The sequence below is a fragment of the Xenopus laevis genome, chromosome 4L, assembly GCF_017654675.1.
Source record: "Xenopus laevis strain J_2021 chromosome 4L, Xenopus_laevis_v10.1, whole genome shotgun sequence".
Taxonomy (NCBI): domain Eukaryota; kingdom Metazoa; phylum Chordata; class Amphibia; order Anura; family Pipidae; genus Xenopus; species Xenopus laevis.
The window spans coordinates 149,363,844-149,381,458 of record NC_054377.1 but is presented as its reverse complement, the minus strand read 5'-3'; the positions used below and the strand labels follow the sequence as shown (position 1 = coordinate 149,381,458).

At 41.8% G+C, this 17,615-nt stretch overlaps 1 protein-coding gene across 2 annotated transcripts; it reads right to left on the bottom strand.

Moving 5' to 3' along the window:
• Positions 1 to 3,394: 3,394 nt before the first annotated feature.
• LOC108705096 (protein FAM3D) lies at positions 3,395 to 17,545 on the bottom strand. 2 transcript variants are annotated; one of them, XM_041590937.1, is made up of 10 exons: positions 17,323 to 17,545; positions 14,690 to 14,787; positions 14,076 to 14,183; positions 12,387 to 12,410; positions 10,679 to 10,802; positions 9,096 to 9,154; positions 8,734 to 8,784; positions 6,882 to 6,966; positions 6,423 to 6,549; positions 3,395 to 3,994 (listed from the first exon to the last, which is right to left on the bottom strand). In XM_041590937.1, the coding sequence occupies exons 2-10, from the start codon at positions 14,700 to 14,702 to the stop codon at positions 3,905 to 3,907; spliced, it is 681 nt and encodes a 226-aa protein (XP_041446871.1). In that variant the 5' UTR covers positions 14,703 to 14,787; positions 17,323 to 17,545; the 3' UTR covers positions 3,395 to 3,904. The 2 variants fall into 2 exon arrangements, with proteins under 2 accessions (XP_041446871.1, XP_041446872.1); XM_041590938.1 differs by having other exon boundaries at positions 10,679 to 10,799.
• Between the last annotated feature and the right edge of the window lie 70 nt (positions 17,546 to 17,615).

Below are 17,615 nucleotides of genomic sequence, written 5' to 3'. Positions count from 1 at the left end.
GCCCATTGACTTTAATGCGTTTAGCAAATATTTTGCTGTTTCACAAATTTCTTGGTAAATTCGCAAATTTTTTAGCGAAGCGAAATGCCACAGAGTCGCCCATCACTAACGAGCAGTTTTTTTTATGCAGAGGATTTAACTGGGAGGGAGAATCAGATTAAATATTTTCTCTACAGGGGGCAGATATTATTCGTTAGGCAAGGTCTTTGTTTCAGTCCATACGTATCAGAATGTGCCAATTGTACTCGCACCTTTGTTCTGATGAAGGAGGTGAAATGAAGCCTAAAATAAATCATTATTCATTATACAGATTACTGGCACGGAACAGTGATGAATGCAAAGGAAAGTCTGATGGAGAAAGATTGCCAGTGCACACTTTGCCTTTAAAAATAATTATTACAAAAAAATTAGGTGTTAATTAATACCACACTTTGGCCAAAATATGCTAGACATACTGTCAATTTCCCAGCTGCCCCTGGTCATGTGACTTGTGCTCTGATAAACTTCAGTCACTCTTTACTGCTGTACTGCAAGTTGGACTGATAGCACTCCCTCCCTTTTCCCCCCCAGCAGCCAAACAAAAGAACAATGGGAAGGTAACCAGATAACAGCTCCCTAACACAAGATAACAGCTGCCTGGTAGATCTAAGAACAACACTCAATAGTAAAATCCAGGTCCCACTGAGACACATTCAGTTACATTGAGAAGGAAAAACAGCAGCCTGCCAGAAAGCATTTCTCTCCTAAAGTGCAGGCACAAGTCACATGACCAGAGGCAGCTGGGAAATTGACAAAATGTCTAACCCCATGTCAGATTTCAAAATTGAATATAAAAAAATCTGTTTGCTCTTTTGAGAAATGGATTTCAGTGCAGAATTCTGCTGGAGTAGCACTATTAACTGATGCGTTTTGCGATGACAGGATCCCTTTAAGGTGAGTTTTAGTATGTTATAGAATATCTAATTCTAAGCAACTTTTCAATTGGTCTTCCTTATTTATTTTTTTTATATTTTTTTAATTATTAGCCTTTTTCTTCTTTCCAGCTTTCAAATGGGGGTCACTAACCCTGCCTAAAAAAACAATTGCTCTGTAAGGCTACAAATGTAGCCTTTTTAATTACTGATTCTTCTATTCATATTTCAGTCTCTTATTCAAATCAATGCATGGTTGCTAGGGGAATTGGACCCTAGCAACCAGATTGCTGAAACTGCAAACTGAAGAGCTGCTAAATGTTTTATTCAAAAACCACAAATAATAAAAAATGAAGACCAATTGCGGTTGACTACTGGTCAACCACAGGCTGGGTCGGTAGTAATCAGACAATGTGGTACAGATACAGGAGACGTCGGAATGGTTCGGGTCACAGGCCAGTCAAACATGCCAAAATCGTAGTACACAACGGGATCCAAAAGAGTCATTGAAAACAAGGCAAAGATCAGGACAGGCAGCAAACTAGACGTAATCAAGGACAGGCAGGGTCAGTAACAGATCAGGAGTACAGACAATGAACAAAAGGTGCCTGCGCCTTTAAATATATGAATATCGCGCTAAAATGCGAAGATGCCACTCAAACCCCTTAATGAGATTGGCGCAGCTAGTCTTTCAGAACGTGCATAAGTGCTCAGGGAGAAGGACGCAGTAGGTGCCCCCAACGCACCTCCACTAGACCACCAGGGTAAATCATTACATCAAAAACTCGAATTGTATGGCTAAAAAAAAAAAACTTGAACTTTTTGAAAAAAGCCTAAAGCTGGAAAAACCCAAAGCTGGAAATAGCTTAAATCTCAAATACACCATCTAAAACCTGTCGAGGTCATGTAGAAGTCAATGAAGAGGTCCCTTGAACCATTTGAAGTGATGTGCGAGTTACATGTTACATGTACGAATACATCAAGCAATCCGAGATTGATTGAGTTGAGTTTTCAAGGGTTGTTCACCCTGAATTCACTGGTTCAATTTTTTCTTAAAGGAAAACTATACCCCTCAAACAATGTAGGTCTCTATAAAAGGACATTGCATGAAACAGCTGGTATGTAAAACCCTGCTTCGTTTAAATACATCATTTTCATAATAATGTACTTTTTTAGTAGTATGTGCCATTGGGTAATCATAAATAGAAAATTGCCATTTTAAAAAATAAGGGCCGCCCCCTGGGATCGTATGATTTACAGTGCACACAAACATACCCTTGTGTGCACCTTGTCGGCTTGATGTTCTCTGAGGTCTCTACCTTGATGGACGAGGGGAATCAAAAGTTCTAATTGCTCAGGAAGATCCCTGGAGACCAGATCATCTCGGCAGCTCTTGGTAGAAGACAGCCCCATAAGCCTCATCGTTCCAGTTAGTTTCTGCCATCAAAGTTCTAAAGTCAATAACATATTCACTGGCCCTGCGATTCCCCTGTAGGATTTGCAGGATCTGGGGAGAGGCAAAAGCAACTCACCCAGGAGCGTCAAACACGGCTTGGAACGACTGGAGGAGAGCCTTGACATCATTGATCACAGGGGATTTCTTTTCCCACAGGGGAGTTGCCCACTCGAGTGGTTTGCCTGCCAGCCTGGTCATTACGTACCCCACTGTAGCGAGGTGGTGCAGGAATGTGGGGCTCATCCCCTGAAGAGACCACAGGTGGAGGTAACGGTGCTGCGGGGGAACTAGGGGGCCCAGAAGGCATCAGAGAAAGGAGTACTTGCCCAATACGGACCTGCTGTTATGCATAAGCTTCCATGTGGGACACCAATCCCTGGAGAGCTCTTCCCGGTGGGGTCCATGGCCCAACTATAATGTCAGGGGGCCTAGCGGCTAGCGGGGGAAGACCAAGGAGGAAGCTTTAGGCCACAGTACAGACAAGAGTTCAGGAACAAACATAATCAAATCCAGGCAGTAGTTCAGAAGGCAGGCAGATAATTAGCAAAGTCAAGGTTCAGGCAGGGTCAAAAGTCCAGGTATGCAATAAACATGAATTTAGGAATACCCAGGAATGCTTCAAACAAATCCTATAGTCCGGAATTGAACTGGCGTCCTAGTTGTCCTTTTATTTTGAATTTGGTGCCAAAACACGGCGTGACGTCACCATGTGGCAATCATGGGAGTCACCATCTTATATTCTTTGTGCGCTGACGTCAACGTACCAGTGCCTGAAACCACGTGGCGACCATGGGCGTCGCCATCTTGTATTCTTCGTGGACGAGAGCAGGAGCGTCCCCCCGCGCTCCTGACAACCTTCTGCAAGGCAGTCCCAAAGCACAGACCTTACAAGGGGCAAGACATGAAAAGTTTTTTTGAAAGTGTTTTTGCAGAACATAGAATAGTTGGGTATAAACTTGACATCAGCCTAAGCATGAAATGTAGTCACTTTTCAACTGAGAATATTAAGAAATGAAAATACACCATATTTATTACATATACTGTCACTTTACTGAATGTGCAACGTTTCTGCCATTTAGTCAAAGCCATCAATGGAAATATTTAGGGGAACATTTACAGGCACAAGTTCAGTTGACAATATTCCCGGGTGCAGGAACCCTAGATTCTTAACCCGTTCTACGAGATTGCCAGCTCCTGTGCCACACTGCATAGTTCATAATAAAGGCAGGAATCATTTACAGTCGTCCCTTTTCTCTTTAGTCGGACTGTTATATTTGATCTCTCGTCTGTTGACTTCGTTCATCTCTAATAAAATCCCAGCTTTGGTGTTCGCAGTACATATTAAAGGCAACATTGAATGAAGTCCCATTCTTAAGATACTGGTTTTGCTTTAGGCCTGTTTCATTGGTACGGGCCAAGTACCAGTGTTTAATAACAAATTGCTCAGTGGCCTTGGATATTCCTATGACTGGATCTGCAATGGGAGCAAGAGGGACATGCCGGAAGCTGGGGGAGTGGAACAGACTATCCTGTGTCTTTACTTAGTTTTCCTGGGAATACAGCCTTCCATTTCCAGCACCTCCGGCCATCCATCATATTTGTTTGTCTCCTTGTTGTTCTGGAGATACTGCGGGGAGGACAAATAGTGACATGAGTTGTAACATACACTGAATCCATGCCAGACACACAACTAGTTCATTTGGCCTAATTTATGTGTTTTACAGACGGTGTTGGACTGGGGTGTGCAAGGCCCACAGGCGCTGCTATCCCAGGGGCCCCCATGAGGGTCCCCACAGTCTGTCTGACTGGAGGATGACTGGATGGCACAGCTCATGGTCATACCTCCCAACACGTTGGAAATAGAAAGAGGACAAAAAGATTTATCCGCGGTGTATATTGTTGACCACGTTCATTTTACAAAATTTGGCCGGTTATGAAAACTTGAACACATTTCTGTGGTTTTAATGTGTTATTACAGTTTTGCTAATGAAGGTGAATTGCCCTTTGAGCTGCAAATCACAGTTTCCCCAAGAGACATGCTTATGTTAAATAGTTACAATTGTTTCTATTCTTAAGCCGGGACTGCGGGTTGAGCTGTCAAAATCGGGACTGTCCCGCGAAAAACAGTTGGGAGCTATGTGTGGTACCATCACCTGATGTATTATACACTGACTCTAGAACCATCACCCAATGTATCATCCTTTGCATGTTGTACCTGTAGCCCCTGTATCTGTGTGCTGTGCCCGGCCTTCATGGTGCTCCTTCCCTCGCAGGCACAACGAGAGGCACATTTATCAAGGGTCGATTGTCAAATTCATTCAATTTAAAACTTCCATAAATTCGATATTCGACCAATTGAAATGTATTAATAAAATCTAATTTTCTCAACTCTAATTAATTGAATTGAGCTGAAAACTCGCATTGAATTTGATTCGAATTAGAAAAACTCGTTTCGAATTAGAAAAACTCGTTTCGAATTAGAAAAACTCGATTCGAATTATAAAAACTCGATTTGAATTATAAAAACTCGATTCGAATTATTAAAACTCGATTCGAATTAGAAAAACTCGATTCAATTGGAAAAACTTGATTCGAATTGGAAAAACTCGATTCAATGTCAGGAAGGCTGCAAACATCATGAAATTGATCCCTGGAAAAGTCGAATGTGTGTTCTTAAAGGGCTGGAGTATGATAAATCTCGAAATTTGACTTAAAAGCTCAAATCGAGTTTGGAAAATTCAGAATTCGAAATTTAAGAGTTAAAAAAATAAATACATTTATCTGCCCTTTAGTGTTCATTTATGCACAATTTGCTAAACTGTTGGCATTTTGTGCAGAATGAAGGGTCTGTGCAAAGGAGAAAAGTTAATTTGGAATTCAAGGAAGGGTACTGCATTGTTGCCAATAAATCGGGGACTGTACTGGTTTTTCATTGTAATGTGCCAAAGGCAAGATTAAATTATTTATAAACAGAAGTGTAGTTCTTGCCCAATTTGAGGGACACAAAGAATCACAACAGAAGTCCCCCTACCCAAAAAAATCCAGTTTAAGTACTACACTTACTCAAGATAGATTATTGTAATAAATAACAGACAGCCAATAGATGTTAGTCTAGCACCATGTTTTTTTACTGCATGTTTGCTTATTGAAAACCAGCCTAGAAACTGATTATTAAATAGCTGGAGGCTCTGTTTCCATGGAGCAAACTAATATCTTAATGTAAAATGTAGTGATGGGCGAATTTATTCGCCAGGCGCGAATTTGCGCGATTTTTTTTTTTCCGAAAAAACGGACGCGGGCGTATAAAAACGGGCGCCGGCATCAAAAACGGGCGCCGGCGTCAAAAACGGGCGCCGGAAAACCGGGCGCCGGCATCAAAAACGAGACGCTGGCGCCGTTTCGTGGATTTTTTGCCGTTTCGTGAATTTCGCGCGAAATTTGCGAATTTTTCGGTGAAGCGAAACGGCGCAAATTCGCCCATCACTAGTAAAATGTAATACAAGGTGCAACGTGTGTTAGAGATCTAGTTAAACAAAGTGACAAATTAGCAGTTAGCATTTACTGGTCACCTACAATAGAACCCCCATTTTATGTCTTTCAGGGGACCAAAAAAAATGGTGTAAAATCCAGGAAAAGGGTTAAATCAGGGAAATGGGTGGGAGCAGAAAACAGCAATGTAAAATGAGGGAAAACTTAAAATCAGGGGATGTATTAGAAAGCAGACACCTGATTGGTTGCTGTGGGTTACTAGACCTGGAAAAAACCTTGGAGCTTACATTTCATTTTCCCCTCTAACTGTGTTTGTACTTCAGTTTGTTTTGTGTAGAGGACTTTGTAGGGCTCATTTATGATGACGATTCAAGGTGCAAAGTACAAAAAAAGGTACAAAAAAAATGTTCCCATCTTTTGCTCTTTGCACCTTTCCCTCCTGGTCGCACCTATATACACATTCTATATGCAAAACTGGCCGAAACAAACTGAGAAGTTGTTGGATTTCAGAGTTTTCAGAGAGAGAGAGAGAGAGTTTTTATTAATTGTTAAAGGCTATAAATTACCTGTTCAAATGGGCTCTCTGTATTTATCCCTTTTCCTCCCACAAAGATCCAGGCGTCTCGGAAATGGACTTTCTTTGCATAACTGCTCCCAAAACTTGTGAATAAAGCCCGGGCTTCTTCATTCAGACTGAAGGAAAACAGCAGAACTCTTTTTTACTACTTGTACTTTGCAGATTTTGTTTGCTGGCAACACACACTTTTCTTCTGTTCCTCAGGGGAGGGGACATGGCCAAACAGTAGTGGACACCAACCAATCACAATGCTTCCTCCTACTCCAGCTTGGTAAGAATGCCCCGCCCCCCCCCCATTTCTAGAAATCCTATTTCCTGTTCCTCAGAGGAGGTGATTATTTAGGGCCAAACACAAGGATACCCCAGTCACAAGGCAACGTCCTACCCCTATGAATTACTAATCTATATTTATAGAGGATTTATATAATTGTCTAGTTCTGACACTTACTTTGTACCTGGATCATCATAAGATGCAACAAGCACCAACGTTCCGTCCTGCACAGGCTTTAGAAATTCCAGAAGTAATTTCACGTCTTAGAGAAAAGAGAAAAATCATATTTTTATAAACTATATATTATACCCAATATATCTCCAATGTGCCCAAACTATACCCGTTATCTTTACCCCAGATCCTTCATAACTCCACTCTCTTTCAGAAAACACATTTAAGGGGTTATTTATTAAAGTCTGAATGCTAAAATCTCGAAACAATTCAAGTTTTTTTTTAGTGGAAAATTTTCCAATCTTTATTATACCCCGAGGATGAAAAAGGACTCGAAAAGACTCCGTCTTTAGCCTGTCTGGGTCCTGTAGAAGTCAATGGCAGAGGTCATATTTGCAATGTGAAGATATTAAAGTCTGCGCTTGGGCTTGTCTGACGATTTTACAAAAAATTCAGACTTTTCGGGCGTCAAATCTGAAAATTCAGATTTTTCGTGCAATGATCTGAAAAACTTGTGTTTTTTTGCCACAATCCGAAAAGTCAAGTTTTTCCCCGATCCCTTTTTTTTGTGTTTTTTTTAATGATATATAAGGGTAAATCATGGAATTTTTTTTATTTAAAACATGAGAAAAATTCTGAATTTTTATAAATAACCCCCTAAAAGTTTTGTAATTCATACCAACCAATCATCTGCCAGCTCTGACCTGTCCATTGCAGACTGGTTCATGAAAGACCGTTCCACCCAAGGGCCCTCCGTTGGTCCTGATATGAAGGGCCCACCAGCCAGAGCCCTAAACCTTTATATTTTATTGACAACAACCCTGCTATGCCCGTGTTTGAGAAGTTCATTGTTGAAATGTGATTTATCCAGCCCAGAAGACACTGTATTTGCCCACTAGGTGGCAGTTCATTGAAGTCTATGGGAAACACTTTATTCATAGAGATAGAGATGTTCCACCTGTCTGTCTGTGATCTGCAGTCTGGCTGTATCCCCTGTATTACCCACAGCTTGTTACAGCAATGATGCAACAGAACTGCAGCCGCTCTGTATTATCCCCATTCTCTTTACAGACCAGACTATTTGGTTATTGGAGGAATCTATTAACTCTTACTCTCCCAAATTGTTCCTGAGACAAACCCCTGCCAGCTCTATATAATTATCCGCCTCCCTGGATTCTCCGGCTTATCTGTAGCAATACATTTGGCTTTGGGCATTTCCATGAATAGGTCCGTATTCGGTGGAATCCGAATCGAAGGAATAGCGCATTCAATCGAATTCGAATCAAAGTTTTTCCCAGAACAAAATTAGATTTTGAGTCCCTCAAAGACTCCAAATGGGTTCCAGGAGGTCCCCATAGGCTAAAACAGCAATTCGGCAAGTTTTAGATGGCGAATGGTTGAAGTCGAATTTTTAAAGAGACAGTACATGATAAATTTCGATATTTGAATTTTCGAATTTTTCCCAATTCGTAGCGAATTTGGACTATTCCCTCGTTGAAGTACACAAAAATCGCTTGAATTTCGAGCCCCTTACCTAGATACGAGTAGCTGTGATAAATCTATAAAGTTGGTCATACATGGAAATATTCGTCATTTGATCATCCTGTAGTGCCACCCAGGAATAGGGCCAAATGTGGCTCATCTCATCACAAATAGGTTGCTATGCTAGGTTGCTATGCTAACACAGGTTGGAAAATGGAACCAAATGTCCGACTGGTTGCTATGGGTAACTGCACTGGTTCTGCACTTGCAGCAATATTATGTGTGTGCCAATATGCACAAGCTAAAACTTCCAGCCTCTAGCACTGTCCCTTTAATGGTAAACACTGAGTAATTATAAAGCTGGGAAACCACTTACCTGTAAAATACATATCAAACGAGCCTGTTTTGATCAGAGTCCCATTGGAAGCTGTACAAGCGAGAAACATATGATTAGGGTCTTTTACAGGTACAATAACTCTCCCCCCAGACACAATACACCTATAGTAATAACTAGTGATGGGTGAATTTGTGGCGAATTCCTGCGATTCGCCACAGGCATAAAAATTCGTGAAAATTTGCCGGCGTAAAAAAAAAAAAGGTGTGCCGGCGTCCAAAACCGTACACCGGCGTCCAAAACGAGATGTCGGCACCGTTTGGTGAATATATATATATATATATATATATATATATATATAAATATATATATAAAAATGAAAACAAAAAGTTGCTTTGACTCACCATTTATTAGCGCAATGTTCAGTCCTCGGCCGATGTTATTTCTGACACTGCTCATGATACTGGAAATCAAAAGGAAAAGTCATTCTTTATAAATATAAAAGCATGAAATGTACATGAGATGAATGAGCTGCATGTTACAATAAATGGACTTGGACTTGTAATTAACAATGTACTAATGTGACCAACAGCATGGACGTTCTATAGGCGCTTGCTTCTAAAGAGATGGAAATAGAAGAGAGAACAAGGGGAGGTTCTTCTGTTTGATCCAACTGGTTGGACAGATGTTCAAAGACAGAACCGCAGTGCTGACATTCTTGGAAACTTCGACTGTGATTCCTCAGATGAGGGTTAGTTTGTTATTTGCTCTTCAACTGTATTGCTGTGACCACTTTGTTAAGCGATTCCTTTAAGCTGTACACTAAATAAACATGTATTATTGGATCAAGAACTCCTGGCCATCAGAAATCCCATTTGTGCAGCTGAGAGGTACAGTTCAGCAACACCTCTCCCTTTCCTCCATGCTTATATGCAAGGGAAGAGACAGAGGCTCTAGTGTAAGCTGTGCTCTATAGGCCAGTTGAAGGGGTTGTTCACCTTTAAATACATTTTTAGTATGATGTAGAGAGGGATACTCTGAGACAATTTGCAATTGGTTTTCATTTTTTTATTATTTGTGGTTTTTGAGTTATTTATTAATTCAGCAGCTCTCCAGTTTGCAGTTTCAGCTATCTGGTTGCTAGGGTCCAAATGAACTTAGCAACCATGCATTGTCATTAAAAGGCCCGGAAGCCTGGATAGAAAGATGAGTAATAAAAAGAAACAATAATGATACATTGGTAGCCTTACAGAGCATTTGTTTTCAGATGGGGTCAGTGACCCCATCTGGAAAGAGTTAGCCGAAGAAGACAAATAATTCAAAAACTATAAAAAAAAGAAAAAATGAATGCCAATTGAAAAGTTGCTTAGAATAAGCCACTCTATAACATACTAAAAGTTAACTTAAAGGTGAACCAACCCTTTAAGTGGAAGCTAGTCCTGGGTGGAGAAATAACAAATAAACAAAACAAAACTTCCAGTTACTATTGCTTTTCCAGCAGATCCCTCTCCCATGATGCACAGCTGCTCCCGGGCTTGTCTCCATTTATATGGTCCTAAACTCCACCCTCCTAGTCATTTCTAAATCTGCTTCTCTGCCCTAGTGGCCAAACACTATAATTACTGCTAACAAATGTCTTAGCTCTGTGCTGCCATCTAGTGGTAGAAAAGCAATTACTCCTAAGCCCCTGTCACCCACTCACAGGCCAATTATCACAAATGAGTGTTACAAACCTGTGAGAGCTGAGTGTTGTGGGTGGCCAATGGTCATTAGCAAATCATTTACTGGTCAAATGAATATTTATTTACTCCGGGCTGGATTTCAAGATTCCTGCACCCCTAGGCCCCCCACCACTAGCACAAGACCCTCAATTGCACCCCACCCTTGCACTCCCCACACCCCTCTGCTTTAACCTCCCCTGTTGCTCCTCGCCTTGTACTAATCCACAACACATGATTACTGGCTGGTTATTGGAGACAAGACTCACATAATGTTGTCAAAGCAAAAAGATGGTCCCACGACATTGGCCGCCCCGCTAATAATTCTAAATGCAAAGTAACCGTCTGGGCAGGGTTTGTCATTCCCGCAGCTGAACTTGACTTTCTCCTCTGCTAAGAAATAAACGAATAATCTGAATTAGTACGTTAGTTAGTAAGTTACATCAGCAATAAATAGTGAATCACCCAGCAAGTGGCATAATTAGAGGTTCCTGCCCGACCGTAATCATATTGCCATTGAATTGTCCAAAATTACTTGGCTGCTCCTGAGTTGGAAGGATATTGGCCCATGTTTGGGTCTAACTGTCACGGGGCCTATCGGCTCCCAGCGGGAGTAGTCTGGACCAAGGAGGAAGCTTAGGGGTTAAAGTCCGAGTTTGCGGTATCAATAAGGGATCAGGAGTAATCGTCGTCAATTTTTTTAGGCAAAAGATTAGTAGGCAGGTAGTAGAGTAGCAATATCCAAGGCGACGCCCATGGCCACCACTTGGGTAGCGATGACGCGAAGATTCCAAATAAAAAGATACCGAGGTCACGGGTTCAATGCCTGATAATAGGATTTCCTGTGTGATTCCTTCTAAATTTGCTATTGATTGACTCCTGAACTTCTTGACCTTGCCTGAACTTGGATATTTCTACTCTACTGTCTGCCTACTGGTCTTTTGCCTGGAATTGACCACGATTACTCCTGATCACTTATTGATAACGCAAACTCGGACTTTAACCCCTAAGCTTAATCCTTGGTCCAGACAAGGCCCCCCTGACACTAACATTGTCCGACTGATATCTGGTTGGGTCTCCAGTCTGAGTGGGGAATCCCATTTGACGAGGGCTACACTGGGCTGTGGATGGGTCTGCTCTAGGTGGCTCTACACGGGGCTCCTGATCTGAACCTTAGCATGGAGCCTAGATGTTTGGATTAGTTCACTATGGCCCTCTCTATAGAAACTGCCATTAACAACATACTCCCGACTGATTGCTGTGTCTCACAAAGCTGAGCAAATGTCAGAGTATAATGGAGCCCATAGGGCTCACCACATAGGTGTTAGATTATACCAGTGCAGTTACCAATAGCAACCAATCAGTAATGCGTCGATAAATCTGCTACAAACTAGAAAATGAGTGCAAAATCTGACTGGTAACTGCTCCAGTGCAATTTACACACCTTTCCCCTCAGGGTCTTAAGGATGAGAAGGAGAAGGAAAGCTACTGAAGCAGATTATTGCCAATAGATTAAGCACAATAGTGCAAGCTATAAGACTATATTTATTCTGCAGAATGCTTTTTAAGTAAACAGCTCTAGAAGCTCTCTGTTTGTTTAGGATAGCAGCTGCCATATTAGCTTGGTGTGACATCACTTCCTGCCTGAGTCTCTCCCTGCTCACTCATAGCTCTGGGCTCAAGTTATAGCAGAGAAGGGAGGGAGAGAGGAGCAAACTGAGCATGCTCAAGCCCTAGCCCTGGAGGTTTAAGTTGAAAACAGGAAGTCTGATACAGAAGCCCATGAGTACACAATAGAAGGAAAGAAATGTGCTGTTTCTTTTGACAGAGGACTCAGAGCAGCATTACTTTGAGGGGTTACTGGTGTATTTATATAGACCTTTCTGATAAAGCTTACTTACTTTTAGCTTTTCCTTCTCCTTTAATGAACAGAGAACAAACACACATTTAAGAACATTAAATTCAATGTTTACTCACTTGGCGCCTCTTCTTCTTTATTATCTGTACAGGAAAAAACCCAAAACTCATCAGTTTATGTTACTTTATTTATTTATATACTCAATAGATGCTATACAAGGTTTCTGTACAAATGTACAATATATTATGATATCACGAGCTCCTGTACCAGCCCAAGGCAACCACAGCCCTTTAGCAGTACAGATCTGTGTCTCCAAAGATGCCCCAGTAGCTCCCCATCTTCTTTTCTGCTGATTCACTGCACATGCTCTGTGCTGCTGTCACTTACCTGAGGTCTCAATATACAGTATAACATACACAATAAAAGACTGATTAGTAATGAATTCACATTCCCATTACATGGCAACATAGACACCAGTGTGTAAAAAAGTGATTTATTTGAATTGTAAATAGTTAAGGGGATATTTAGTTCCTTTAGGGAACTTCCTCTTTGGCCTAATAACATTAACATTAACTGGCAGGACAAATACCTTGTTAGGACTAATTAGAAAGAAAATTGGTACTAAGTTGTCTCAGAGGTTAGAGTTGGAATATTTAGGTTTTAGGAACACTGTGGCCCCAATGAGAAGATCGATCCTTGGTTAGAACCATGGGTAATTGTGCGGCAGTTAGGGACTGGACAATTCATGTGACAGTTAGGGAGAACCTACAAGTACTATAGTGAGGCAGTGCAAGAAGCTTGTGAATTGTATTCTGGACATGGCAGAGGAGTATGGGGGATGTGTTTCAGGAGCGGACGCCCCTCTCCTAATGATATTCTATTAGTGCATCAAGATTTGTCTAAAAATAAAATGCGCCTGCAATTAATAAACTTCTAATGGGCTTGCCATAAAAATATTGGGAGGTGAAGTTAAAGGGGATGGTGAATAGGATGAGACTGTGTAACTGGTGAATCAGGAGAAGCTGGTGCCTATTCTAGGGGGGAAGGAGAAGAGGAAGGGGAGCAAACGTCTCTATTACAAAACTCCATTACTTGTTTTTTGGAGGTGCACAGAGAGGGGGGGTAGTGTAACTGAAATGAAAAACAAAAAGATATCCCAAAAACTTAGGAAAAAAAAGCTAGTTCTTATTTAATATTCGGTTAGAAGAACAGGAATACAGACCAACTTGTATTCTGCCTTACGCGTTTCATACCCTCTAGTAAATGCCTGTGATTAAGTACTACAGGGTATGAAACGCGTAAGGCAGAATACAAGTTGGTCTGTATTCCTGTTCTTCTAACCGAATATTAAATAAAAACTAGCTTTTTAACTCTATTTCGGAGTTTTTGGGAGATCTTTTTGTTTTCGATATTTGTGCCCCTGGAACGGGAGGCTGTACCCCAGTAACCTTGGCCCTTGTGACAGGTCTTCTAAATTGCAGCATTTAATTGTATTTTTCTCTTTGGGTAGTGGAACTGGGCTGATTGTGAGAAAGAGAAGAGAGTTGAGCTGAGACACAGCAGACAAAGAATTACCCCTGTAATATATAAAAAACGGATGAAATCCCACCCTCTGCGGATACAAATAAAATACAAATAAAATACAATAAAAAGAGATGACACTTCTGGGATGACAGTTGGGCTCAGTTATAAACATAGCTCAGTTCATATTTATTTGCGCCGTGTTTATTAATGAGCCCCGGGATCTCTTTAAGAGTATCTGAGTAATAACACGATTATAACAGGATAATATACTTTTTTTTTCTTACCGAATATGCGTCTCAGACTCTTCATATCTACTTTATTGGGATACAATTCCCCGGCAAAATACCATGTTGTGAAAAGGGTCAGTAGAACCAACGCGACTCGCACAGTAACTGCAAAATGTCCAAGGGCAACTGTGTTAGGAAAAAACACTCTAAAATTGAGATATATATATATAAAACATTTGTGTATTTGTGTAACTGCAGGAGTGATTGCAGTGTGGCCATTTGGAAGCTCGGGGGCGGGCTTATGCTAAGCAGGGGCAGTGAATAAGTCTATGACACGTGCATACGCCAGTCCATGTGATTGTTTCATCATCCAATCAAAACCCTGCACAAATAAAACACAGAGGGCAGCCTCTGTCATATGAATTACACCCATAGCAGCAGAATTTCCTCCAATGAGCTTATTGCTCCAGGGCCAAACCAACTGCCTCTTAATAAATGACAGTAGCGGTTGCCTTAGAGATCTGGGAAGTAGCCGAACAAGGAGATCTCAGATCGATTAAGCCACACACACACTGGGGTGATCTGATCAGTGGCCCAAGGGTCGAACTTGATGGAGTCTTTTTTAGCCTCTTCTATCTGTTATCAGCCAATGAAAGAAGAATGGTCATTACCTGTGCAGCGCATGGCTCTTCCCAATATGATACACGGACTCTCCTGTTTCACACCCGGCACAGACCACTTTGCATGGACACAACTCAGATCTGGGGAGCTTGAGAATTGTAAAAGAAAAAAAATGAATGCTTAAAGGAAAACTATACCCCCAAAATGAATACTTAAAGGAGAACTAAACCCCCTTTCTAATAAAAACCCCTATCCTCTACCTCCATAGTCCCCCCTCCCTGCTCCCCCGGCACAGGATTAAACACACGTAATTACCCCATAGCTGGTAATTACCCCTTGTTGCAGAGTCAGCGCAGCGGAGCTCACGGGGGACATCTTTAGCGCTTGGGTAATTTTCGTCACTTTCGGCGCATGTGCAGTTGTAGTGAACCAGGAAAATACTCCAACTGTGCATGCGCCGATACGGAGCTTCCTTACTGAGATTATTGAATTGGCTAAAGATGGCCCCCGTGAGCTCCGCTAAATCTGCAACAAGGGGTAATTACCGACTTAGGGGTATTTACTTGTGTTAACTCCTGTGCAGGGGGGGAGCAGGGAGTGGGGAATATGGAAGGTATGGGTTTTTAATAGAAAGGTGGTTTAGTTCTCCTTTAAGCAATCCGAACACCTGACCAGAAATACTGCAACTCTAACGGGAACAAGAAATGTGGAAGCAAAACACAGAACTATTAATTGGCTCATGTGACCTAACATGTTTGGTTTGTTTGGTATGTTTGTGTGCACCGTGAATCACAGGATCCCAGGGGGCAATTTTCTATTTATAAATACCCAATGGCACAAACTACTGAAAAAGTATATTATGAAAATTATTATGAAAATGACTTATTTAAATGAAACAGGATTTTACATATGAGCTGTTTTGTGCAATATCTTTTTATAGACACCTACATTGTTCAGGGAGTATAGTTTTCCTTTAAGTGACAACGACCCAACAATTTATGGCAGACTCTTATGCTCCTATGAGCCAGAATGTCGCCGTCACTTTAATAGAGTCAATAAACACCTTGTTAAATGAATATCCTGTAGATAAGGTTGTCCTTCTTTGCCAGGTCAGGGTGTGCTCGCCGGGCCCCTGGTGTAAAGAAGTAGGATATCCTGTTCCTATAGTGAATCCAGCAAAGCATGAGAAACTCCAACCTATAAGTGATTCAGTTACTGCCAGTCCCACTCTGGGTATAGAACATAGTGTGGCCTTTAATCTGGGAAACATATGTGTCTTCTACTCTGCCCTATATTTTCATATTATCCCACTGTTACTATAGACACCATCTCTCCCTACTATACCTGCTATCCCACAGTCACACTCCCTTCCCAGAGACTATTATCCACTGTTACTATAGGTACCATCTCTCCCTACTATACCTGCTATCCCACAGTCACACTCCCTTCCCAGAGACTATTATCCACTGTTACTATAGACACATCTCTCCCTACTATACCTGCTATCCCACAGTCACATTCCCTTCCCAGAGACTATTATCCACTGTTACTATAGACACATCTCTCCCTACTATACCTGCTATCCCACAGTCACACTCCCTTCCCAGAGACTATTATCCACTGTTACTATAGGCACCATCTCTCCCTACTATACCTGCTATCCCACAGTCACACTCCCTTCCCAGAGACTATTATCCCACTGTTACTATAGGCACCATCTCTCGCTACTATACCTGCTATCCCACAGTCACACTCCCTTCCCAGAGACTATTATCCACTGTTACTATAGACACCATCTCTCCCTACTATACCTGCTATCCCACAGTCACACTCCCTTCCCAGAGACTATTATCCCACTGTTACTATAGGCACCATCTCTCCCTACTATACCTGCTATCCCACAGTTACACTCCCTTCCCAGAGACTATTATCCACTGTTACTATAGGCACCATCTCCCCCTACTATACCTGCTATACCACAGTCACACTCCCTTCCCAGAGACTATTATCCACTGTTACTATAGACACCATCTCTCCCTACTATACCTGCTATCCCACAGTCCCACTCCCTTCCCAGAGACTATTATCCACTGTTACTATAGACACCATCTCTCCCTACTATACCTGCTATCTCACAGTCACACTCCCTTCCCAGAGACTATTATCCACTGTTACTATAGACACCATCTCTCCCTACTATACCTGCTATCCCACAGTCACACTCCCTTCCCAGAGACTATTATCCACTGTTACTATAGACACCATCTCTCCCTACTATACCTGCTATCCCACAGTCACACTCCCTTCCCAGAGACTATTATCCCACTGTTACTATAGGCACCATCTCTCCCTACTATACCTGCTATCCCACAGTTACACTCCCTTCCCAGAGACTATTATCCACTGTTACTATAGGCACCATCTCCCCCTACTATACCTGCTATACCACAGTCACACTCCCTTCCCAGAGACTATTATCCACTGTTACTATAGACACCATCTCTCCCTACTATACCTGCTATCCCACAGTCCCACTCCCTTCCCAGAGACTATTATCCACTGTTACTATAGGCACCATCTCTCCCTACTATACCTATTATCCCTGCTCTGAGTTACACAGTTCCGGAGCTGGTTCTGTACCAGTACATGTTGCGTAAAGTAGAATATTGTCCACAGAACTTACTCAGTATCCAATGATTAGTCCCGGGATGAGGTGGGAGAAGAATCCTCGCTGGATACAAACAAGTCGCTGTGGAATATATAAAAGACACTATTTTCTCTTCATAGAAAAATCTTTGACAAGACAAGTGACATCACTAAATGAGAGTTGGTCGTCAGAAATTTGTTGGTAAAACTGGAAAAAAAATGAAGTGTATTAAACACGCCCTAGTGTGAGCTATGTATTAACCTGGCCCCACCCTGTGCAATCTGCCACCTGTCACTGCTCACTGACTGCCGGGTGACTGAGTGCTCCAA

Bases quoted from the DNA above. Each gene is read 5' to 3' on its own strand.
- LOC108705096 (XM_041590937.1), bottom strand. The intron at 6,967-8,733 runs GTAAGTGGTTTC...CTTTTCTCTAAG, and splicing joins GTTTGATATGTATTTTACAG to ACGTGAAATTACTTCTGGAA. The intron at 3,995-6,422 runs GTAATTTATAGC...TCCTCCCCGCAG, and splicing joins CAGAGAGCCCATTTGAACAG to TATCTCCAGAACAACAAGGA.